This window comes from Cannabis sativa, chromosome 8, assembly GCF_029168945.1.
Source record: "Cannabis sativa cultivar Pink pepper isolate KNU-18-1 chromosome 8, ASM2916894v1, whole genome shotgun sequence".
Lineage (NCBI taxonomy): Eukaryota > Viridiplantae > Streptophyta > Magnoliopsida > Rosales > Cannabaceae > Cannabis > Cannabis sativa.
In genome coordinates this window covers 15,899,406-15,909,862 of record NC_083608.1, presented here as the reverse complement: position 1 = coordinate 15,909,862, position 10,457 = coordinate 15,899,406, and the positions used below count along the sequence as shown (strand labels likewise).

The 10,457-nt window shown below is 30.6% G+C and overlaps 1 protein-coding gene across 3 annotated transcripts; it reads left to right on the top strand.

The window, feature by feature from the left end:
- Positions 1-578: 578 nt before the first annotated feature.
- On the top strand, positions 579-4,141 carry LOC115701394 (protein PLANT CADMIUM RESISTANCE 10). Of its 3 annotated transcripts, XM_030629179.2 has the most exons (5): positions 579-747; positions 835-913; positions 1,699-1,911; positions 3,323-3,549; positions 3,701-4,141. In XM_030629179.2, exons 3-5 carry the CDS (start codon positions 1,740-1,742, stop codon positions 3,878-3,880), a joined length of 579 nt encoding a protein of 192 aa, XP_030485039.2. In that variant the 5' UTR covers positions 579-747; positions 835-913; positions 1,699-1,739; the 3' UTR covers positions 3,881-4,141. The 3 variants fall into 3 exon arrangements, 2 of the variants coding, with proteins under 2 accessions (XP_030485039.2, XP_060958438.1); XR_009684027.1 differs by lacking the exon at positions 3,701-4,141 and having other exon boundaries at positions 595-747; positions 1,699-1,964; positions 3,323-3,460; XM_061102455.1 differs by lacking the exon at positions 579-747 and having other exon boundaries at positions 754-913.
- The last annotated feature ends 6,316 nt before the right edge of the window (positions 4,142-10,457 follow it).

Here is a 10,457-nt window from a genome sequence, read left to right as displayed (position 1 = left end):
CAAAAATAAGATTAGAAAAATACTAAATAAATTAAATTAGTAATTTTTAGTCATATTTGTATTTTATAAAATCATTTTATTATTTATGTAAATATATATATTTTTATTACTTTCATCAAATTAAGATCTAGCCATAATTTAATAATTCTACAGAATTTTTAATGACTTAAAATAATTTTTAGTCGCATTTGGTACATGTCACAATTGTTTGGACGAAACTTATTACCAAAGACTTTTTTTTTCCTTGATTTAAAAAAAGAACTTATTTCCAATGCATATGATATATGATTAATTTTGGCGATTTAGTTATTTATGATATTTTGTAAAATTTTTAAAAATTTAAAAAATTTTAATATATGTGTAAAATAAAAGAATATTATGTGTAATATACTGTATAAACTTTATTTTTAGGATGCTAAACTTTTTGTATCTCTAAAATTTTAACCACTTGAGGCTAGCTCAAGTGGCCATAGGTGGGTGTGTGAGTCTTGGAGGTCCTGGGTTCGAGTCCCAGGTAAAACACGTTGTAATATATAAACGCTTAAATCAAAAAAAAAAAAAAAACGTAGAAGATTATAAAAATATTAAAGTAACAAATTCTGAGACCATAATTATGATATAGGATTAGAATTTAGATGGTTGTTACTGTTAGTAGTTAGTTCAACCATAATTATTGTAGAAAGAAAAAAAAATTAAGAGCATCAGCTCAGACCATTTCGGAAGAACCAACCTATCTTCCTTCGCTAGGTCAGTATTTTCCATCTTCATCTTTCTTCTCTTCACCATTTCTGAAATTCTTGATTACATCTCCTAATTAGGGTTTCTCTCTCTCAGCTTCCGCTCTTCTCCGTGAGTCCATGAACCCCTCCTCACTCCATCGCCTCGACAGGACCGCAGCTCCCCAACTGGCAGAGTAAGTTACTTTTTTTATTTTTATTTTTTCAATTATATTATAAAATCTTTTTGATGTGTTTGAAATTTCTGAATGAGTGTAGATAAATTACTGGAAAATGCAAATCAATATGTAAATGTATATATGTGCGCGCGTGTTTTTATTTACTCTCTGTATTGTTTTGTTGAAATTTTTGTGCTCTTATATTATATACATTGATTGAACAAGAAATCTTAAACTAAAGATTTAATTATTGATGTTGTTTAATGTGACAGTTAAATTATGCTCGGTTAATTTTTGTGAAATATGATTTTAGAAGCAAAATTTGATTGTAAATATGAATTTTCGTTTGAATACTGTTGATTGTGATCTGTCTTGTAATGGCTTTCATGTTGATTCTTGAGATATTCCAATAATATCTTGAGCTGCTAAAAAGTTGGATGTCAAATTTTTACAGGTTGCATATTCTAAGTTATTTAAAAAGCATTTATAGTCTAAACAATATTGTTGCGAAATGAAGATAATGAGTTTACAAAACAAAGATGTTTTGATTGAGTATATGAATATATATATATTTATATGCCTTACGAGTCCATATGTGCATGCATTTATGTTTTCTGGTCATATTATCTTCCTTGGTTTTGCTTTGAAGTCTGCATTCATGTGCATAGATGTATGTTATTGTGGCCACAATACTTTGAAGTATTCTTTTCGTGTTAGTAATTGTTCTTCTTAGTTTTAGTTCTGAGTTTACTGAATGGTCTGTTTGCATATTGATTTACTATGCACTCTATTTGATTTTGTAGAAAGAAGCTAGTGTTACAGCTTGGAAGAAAATAAGGAGTAGATGAAAAACCAAGAAAGTTATGTGCCACCCTCTTATGTTCCTCTGGGGCAGTCAGATTCCGAAGCAGATGTTGTTTCACAAGATATAGATCCTGCCTTGCATAACCCTATCATTGAGGGGTCATTACAATGGTCTTCTGGAATCTGTGCATGTTGCGATGATATGCAGAGCTGTATGCTACTTTTTGCCTTGTCACCTTGATTTATCAGAGGGAAAATTATGAAGGTGCCTCTTGTGAATAGAGAAAGGAAAACCTTTTTCTCCCTTTGTTTTTGCTTGTGTTTTCAGCTTTACAAGCTTTAAAAATGGTTAGTGCACAGTGCATATAGAATGGTTTGAAAGGCTTTACTTAGTTAACTCCTTAGAACTTGGAGAGTTCATGGCTAGTTTGTAGGCATTTTGAAATAGAGTGGGTTTCTGTTGAGAATAAGAGAGTGTACAGCTCTACTTGAGATTCAAAACCTTATTAGTGTTTCCACTTATGGTCATTCCATTCTTTTCAAATGTATTTAGAAAGCCATTATTTGTCTATAATGATTCAGGTTTTTGCTTGACTGCCTGCGCAAGCAAAGATGAGCACTTGTGATATTTCTCATAAAAGGCACCTATTTTTATCCATATCATCTAAATTGTGTATTCTATCCAAAGACAGTATGGGAAGTGTAGGCCGTATCCTTCTCCATTGCTGATACTCTCTTATAATGTGGTATAGATTGCTCAAGGAGCTGGGGATTCCTAAAGTTGTTGAGTATCTTTCATTTAAGTGTATATGGTCGGGTTTTAGAGAAAACAAGAAATAATTGGGAATGTGGCAGTTTTAGGCATTTTTAGGCCATTATGGTCACATGGTTGGAGATGATCAGAAGAATTTTGAGGATTTAAAGATAGGTGATGATGATTTATGGGATAGGGTGAAGCTCGTTGCATATGTTGGTTTGGTCGTATTTTTCTTTACTTAAATTCCTCTATTCTGGATATACCTACCTCATGAACACTCTAAAACTCATAGTTAGCTCCTCCTGTACAAAATTGTAAATGACTTGTTTTAGAATCATCCTCCCTCTTTGCCTTCAGGCCTAATCTTCACATATCTGGTTATTGATGTTATGAGAAATAAGTTTCGGTTGCTTTGTAGTGTGAAATTTTGTGTGATATTAGAAAATAAGAATATGATTTTTTTTTTGAAGGAAGAAAATAAGAATATGATTTGAATAAAATGGAATAGTTTTTAGGATGCTTTGGAATATTTTGAAGCTTTTAAAGAATAAATGATGTTCTAAGTAGCTTTGCTGCTGTTTGGCCGAGAAAAAATTTAGGGCCTCCCTAGTTCCTTCTATTCAATCCTTATGTTTCAGTTTCTTTTGTTTTTTGAGGTTAGATCCCTTTGTTTTTTAGGTGTTTTTGCCTTTTGCTGTTTTATCTTTTTGGTTGTTGTGTGATGAGAACATTCTGTTCTGTTTTTCTACCGTTTCATTCTTTGTAAATATTTTCATTTGCGTATCACTACGTTGGGATTTTGTGAATCATTTTTCTTCCTTCATGTAAAACTTATGACTGTTCAATTTGGATTTCTTTTTGCACAGGCTGTATAGGCCTTTTTTGTCCATGCTTTCTTTTCGGAAAAAATGCTGAATTTCTGGGCTCTGGAACTTTAATTGGATCATGCACAACCCATTTTATATTGTGGGGACTTGCTAGTACTGTCTGCTGCCTATTGACTGATGGCCTTCTGTTGGGTTTGCCTGTGTGCTTTGTTGCGTGTTATGCATGTGGCTACCGCAGGGCTTTAAGATCAAAGTATAATCTACAGGTATGTCTTTTAATATTTTAGAGGTTCTTCCTTAGTTTTGGTTTCGTTCGGTGTTATGTGACTAGCACAGGACTGAGATATAGTAAGGCCTTTGAATTGGTATGTTGTTGATAAAGATTTTGCATTATTGTGTTGTTGCTACATTATGCAGGAAGCGCCGTGCGGAGACTATGTCACTCATCTTTTTTGCCATCTGTGTGCTAATTGTCAAGAATATAGGGAGATTCGAGAAAGAGCTGGTTCCAGTACTCCTGATCTTAACCTTGCCGTTGTTACTGCTCCTCCGGTCCAGACGATGGTTTCAGTCTCTGAGAATAACACAAATGCTTAGGTACTAAGATCAGCATTTTGGCTTGGGATTGTATGATTTTATCTTGTCTATTATCACATATTTCTGACTATTCTGAATCTGTACAATAGGGTAATTTTTGAATTACTTGTGCCCTTAGATTCGATTGAATGAATAGAGTTAGTAGAACTCATCAGAGCCCATATTTGAGTGAGGTATCATTTCTCTAGTTCTACTTCATAAATATGTAATAACAGACTTTTATAAGAAGCTTTTGAAACATGACTTTTAAAGTTTGGCAAATCGATGTGTATGTAACAACTGAAATCTGAAATTTTTGAGCTATGAGGAAACAAAACAAAGCTTGTTGACAAGTAAAGGGAACCTTGGACTAGGTGACTTTGGTGGTCACCTAAACCTAGTTTGTGTGTTGCTTTGCTACTATAGATTTGAGGCACAATGGAAAAGGTGGCTTTTAAATTCTGAGGAGAAATGGTAGAAGATTGAGTCGGTTAACTCCAACCAACTAGAAATGTATTATTGAACTTTTGATACTACATGATCCTACCTTTTCTGTTAGGTTCCGTTATGCCACTTTTGTTAGGTTCTGTTTCTTTTATCATTATATAATTATGCTTATTTTGTTAGGTTTTATTTCTTTTAGGGTTGAGATGCAAAATGATTATAAATTTGGTAACTAAGTTTAGTAAATGTCCACTTTTTAAAAAAATTAAGAAAATAGCCAAATTTAATAAATTAGCTAATAAAAATTATAAAAATATATTTATCACATATTTTTTTAAAAAAATATATGTAATAATAAAAGGGAAATTTGATTTTACATACTTAAAAAATTAAAAAATTTTATTATTAAACCAAAACTTTTCAAAATAAAAAAACTATGACATTTTTATTAAAACCCCAAAAATACCCCCTCACAATTCAAACCCATTCTCTCTCTTTCCCTCAAACTCTCTCTGCATCATCTCTCTCTCTCTCTCTCTCTCTCACAACCGCCCACCCTCACCACCACCTCCGACCCTCACCACCACCTCCGACCACCCGCACCAACACCCTCGACCCAGCCCCCCTCTCTCGGACCACCCAAACTTCGCACCCCCTCAGCCCCACTCTCTTTTCCTCTCTCTGCAATCGCAAAAAACAAAAAAACAAAAAAAAAACATACAGGTCCGACCATCGTCCGACCATCGGACCAGTATGTTTTTTTTTTTTTTTTTTTTTTTTTGCGATTTCGGAGAGAGGAAGAGAGGGGGGGTCCGATGGTCGGACCATGGGGTCCGATGGGTCCGATTGGTCGAACCCCGTGGTCCGACCATCGGACCTGGGGGATTTTTTTTTTTTTTTCGATTTCAGAGAGAGGAAGAGAGAGATGGGGTTGAGTTATGAGACGGGTATTTTTGGGTTTTAGATAAAAGTGTCATATTTTTCTTAGTTTGAAATGTATTGGTTTAAAAATAAAATATTAAGGTTTTTTAAGTATAGAAAATCAAATTTCCCTAATAAAATTAAGTTACATAATTTTTTTAGTATCACATATTATTATATTGTAACAAAAATAAATAAATATATTAGATCATTTAAATAAATACAGCAGTATTAGATATATCGTAGTACAAAGAAATTATAACAATGCTAAATTAATACTTAAAAAATATATATATCATGCTAACAAAATTATATATACTACCATTAAAATATGAATACATACCAAAAAATTAATTTATATATAATAAAATAGAAACTAAATATCATATTAAATAAATAATATATTATAGACAACAAAAATCACATACCATACAATAAAATGTATATACCTACAATAAAAAATAAAACAAAATAATATAATATTATTAAAAAAAATGATATATATCATATTAAGAAAATTATATATCACATTTATGTATACTAAAATAAAAACTAAACATGCATTATCTAAAATAAAATGATATACCATACAATAAAACTTATATACCATATAACATAAAGTATATACCTTACAATAGAAATATATATAATAATAAGAACAAATAAAAATAAAAATATATAGGATGCTAATAAAATTATATATCATGTCAACAAAAGTACAATAGAAAATTAAACTTAAATATTATTTAAAAAAATTATATACCGTATAACAAAAAATACATATACCATACACCAAAATATATACACAAAAAATAATAATAAAAAAAATATAGATTACTAATATATATATATATATATCCATGTATACTATACTAATCAAATTATATACCACAATTAAAATATATATACCATGACCATTGTATATAATAAAATAAAAACTAAATTAAATATTATTTAAAATAAATAATTATACAATCAAAAAATATAAAAATAATAATTAAATATATGTAGCATGGCAATAAAATTATATACATACATTAAAATATTTTTATTATGCTAATAAAATTATATACCACTATTATACCTATCATAATAAAAAATAAATATCATCTAAGAATAATAATATACCATACAACAAAATAGAAATATACCATACAACAAAATCTATATACCAACAACCCAAAACAACTCATAAAAAATTAAAAAAATTGACATAACTTTAAAATAAAAAAGATTTTAACAAAACTAATATAGATATACCATAATATTTAAATAATTTGCTTCTAATTCTAAAAAAAAAAATAATGATTTTGAAATAAGGACATTTACTAACACAATCTTATAATTTAGGGTCATTTGCTATATTTTTTTGAAATGAGGACATAAACTAACATAGTCCTATGATTTGGGGCCATTTACTATCATTTCTCTTTCTTTTATTATTGAGACTTAATATTTTTATCCTTGAATTTTGAACAATACTAAATTTTACTCATTTTTATTAAAAACAAAAAATAATTTTAAAAATTATATTTTTTTTTTATTAATTCTGAAAAAAAAAATTAAAAAAAAAACTTGATAAAAGTGTTAAATTGATAAAAACATATATGTTAAGTTTAATTAAAAATCTAAATTATACTTAAAAAAATATTTTTAAAGTTTATTTCATTTATAAATACGTATCTTAAAAAATCAAACAAAATCTATTGAAATTCTAATAAATAATTTAAAGAAATGAAGAGAAAATTAAACTTATTTTTTACAAACTCGTGTTTTAAAAAATAAAGACAAATAATTAGAAATTAAATAAAAATATAAAATTATTTTTTAAAAAAAATAAAAATTAAAATAAAAAAAAATGTTATGTTTACTTAAATAAATTTAGATTTTTTTTTTTCTAAAAAAATAGGCTCAAAATTTTACCCGTATGCTTACCGAGATTTTTGAAAATCGATTATAAAATGATTAAGCTTAACAAAGAAATGAATTAAAAAAGAATAAACAAAGATTTCGTGGTTGGAGCGTAAATGAACCTTAGTCCACGAGTTAATATATTGAGCTAGAAAAGTTTCAAAGTATAAGGAAACTAATATTCGATCTGTTAGGAAAACTTGGATTTGACTATTATATAACATGTTCCCAGCCACTCATGTTATTGAGCTCCTAAAATAGAAATTGTAAAAATCATCTTCTCTGAGAAACTTTAACTAGTAAATCAAAGAACACAATGAACACAAATAAGAGTTCACGTATACTCAGAATTCAGGCTGATCTAATAATGGTCATCGTTAAGATATGAATAACTCTTTCATAGTAAACGACACATTAATGAAAGATGTTTATTACATATCAGTCCAATCATGCATATTGAGTTATTCATAACACCTTTACGACATATCTATCCACATATGTAATCTGAATCAAAATCTCTCTCTCTCACACACACACACACTAGAAGTATAGTGTATAGTAAACTGTACTTAGCAATTTCATATTAAAGATTCACAATACTTTAATATACTACAAACTTATTTTATTTATATTATATAATCTTAATTCTCTTGTATGTCCTTACAAGATCATACCTTATCTATATGAAAAAAGAATTTTTAGATATTTAATAAGGCACTCCGTATGCTAACACATCCGAGAGAGGTAATACTCATTTTCGTATGATCCATGCTCCTTGTCCGAAAGAGTGGATCAACATTACACAGGGGTTTTCACCCTTATTTTCTTGAATTAGACCATCTCCAGTACCCTGTTACGCACTACTGGCTTAGGGTAGACGAGATTGTTGAGATTCTGACCCACTTTATCCCGCCTTTTCAATCTAGTAGGGTAGAACTATTTACTTTGATGCAATACCTAGGTTTCTTCCAATACGATAATTTCTTAGGTTGTGATGATGTTTTTCTGTTTTCATAGGGGGGTGTGAATTACAACGATTAATGGTTGAACTCGGACGAGAGTCACATGCTTGTTTGCTAACTTTATCATGTATTCTTTATTATTTTTGAGTTTTTAACCCTGACTTTATTTACTTTGGCAGTGTGCCCTCACACTTTGTAGATGAATATCCTTGACACCTTCGTCAAGAATGTAGACTCTCGGAGCGAGGAGGTGCAGAAGGCCACAGGAAGAAGAAGAGCAAAGCTTCCTACTCTAGGCCACAGGTCAAGGACACTGTGTCACCTGCCAAAGTAGTAGATACTTTTGTTACAACCCATGCGTCAGCCGGTTCCGCCAGTGCTCCTACAATTTTGGTAGTTCCACTAAAATAAGTTTTGCTAGCCCCAAAAATACTAGTCCCAAAAAAGCAGGTGATCCCTATTGACGATGAGGATGATGCAGATTGGCCAATCTTCCTGATGAAAAGGCCAATAAAAATGTTGATAGGTCAATAGTTGGTTGCCCGACGAAAGTCAGAGAGGGAGAAGGGTGAGCAAAAAAGAGTCAAAAGGGAGAAGACCGAGAGGAGCTCCTGAAAGGAAAGGGAAGGAAAGGCTTTCCTATGGAGTTTACAATGTATTTTTGGTTTTCAGATCTAGAAAATCTCACCCTTGCATGGAGCAGTAGTGCCATATTTATAGGCACTATTCTTAATGGGCTGACTTATCCAGATCCATTAGGATTATATGAGTGTAAAAACCCACTGATGGGATAAAATACATTTGTTTATTAGTATATTTTAAGCTATTGGGTCGGGTAGGTAATCCAATCCAAGTTGGATTGAGCTGCCTTTCCTACACGGTTGTGTTGTTGATAGTGATAGGTGAGGTGTGGGCCATTAGTGGGAGAAATAAATGTCAGAATAATGAGTATCCTTCAAAAAAGATAATTTCTTTTTTGTGTGCCTTTCCAAGGCCTAACAGAGGAGACATGCTGCCAAATTTCTTAGGATTGTGTCAGGAGAGTGCCACGTAGACGACCTCCAAGACATCATTGATCCTGGATGCTTTGTTGTATTCTATTCCTGGATGACCCTTGAGGATATGCTCCTTAATAAGTTCATATTGTATGCATACTCAGTACTGTAAAATTATTATCTAAAACTTATCGTATAAATTCATCATTTATGTGAGATGCGAGAATCGCAGTGGCTATCCAGTTTCGTCCGTTCTTAATTAGTAGATGGGCTAAGTAATTCATCCGCTTTGGGCTAGGGAATGAGCCTAATTTTTGCAGTGGGCCTCGACGAGAGCCCACGTGTCATTTATTCAAAATTATTGCGGATAACAACAATATATTTAAGAAACCTAAAAGGTGAATCACCATTTTATCACTGTTTTTTTAATAAAGAATTTTTGCTCATGGATTAAAAAAAACCCAAGAACTATTAATCTTTTGTGTCCTATCAACCAACACCGATCTTAAATGTAGTGGTTCATTTAGAAGATTTGGTGTGAGTTCCATTACCGTTTTATGATACAATTTCGAAAAGATAACGATGATACTTGATAGTTCATCAAGAGTTTACTTTCCTATTCATCTTTTTATTTTGAGGTACAATAATTTTTTTTTTTGATAAAAAGCGTTCATTGGATAAGTAAATAAAAGTTAGACCTCATGATCATTATATAATAGGTCTGAAGGAATTGTTTCTACCGGAATGACTCCAAACCTTTGAAGGACGAAAGCCCATTTAACCACGTTATGGGCATTAAAATTACAAGTTTTGCCGATATTATAAAAAATACAACTATATTAAATACTTTCATTACATACCTGATTTAATACCACAAAACCAACAATCCATCCTTATTTGTATGTGGACCCATCTTGTAAATTATCCACTCTATTTTATTATCTTCTTCATCAATAGATAACATGTGAATACTATTCATTTTTCTTTTAATATTTTGAAAATATGATAATAATAGTGGAATACCACATATATTTTACATTTATTGATTTATGAATGTATTAAAGAAAGTGCAATACAATAACAAAAATCAACTATACATACAAAGTGTAGTCATTCTTTTCAACTAATTATGATGAAACATGCCTCATGCATGTTTGTTTGTTTGGGTTTGTTAGTGTGGAAACTAGCTTGCATCACAAAAAGACATGCTGAAACGGTCCCCATAACCAATCCTCATTGGGATGAGAGAAGCGGATAACAATAATAACTATATCCTCTCATACCCTTTACGTAACCATATCTTTTGCATATTTATAATATATAAAAAATGACAATATAATCTTCTAAAAATAATAATAATAATAA

Excerpts from the sequence above, each read along its gene's own strand:
- LOC115701394 (XM_030629179.2), top strand. The coding sequence starts at position 1,740 with ATGAAAAACCAAGAAAGTTATGTGCCACCCTCTTATGTTCCTCTGGGG. Across the intron at positions 1,912-3,322 it reads TTGCGATGATATGCAGAGCT|GCTGTATAGGCCTTTTTTGT; the intron begins GTATGCTACTTT and ends CTTTTTGCACAG. Across the intron at positions 3,550-3,700 it reads GATCAAAGTATAATCTACAG|GAAGCGCCGTGCGGAGACTA; the intron begins GTATGTCTTTTA and ends TACATTATGCAG.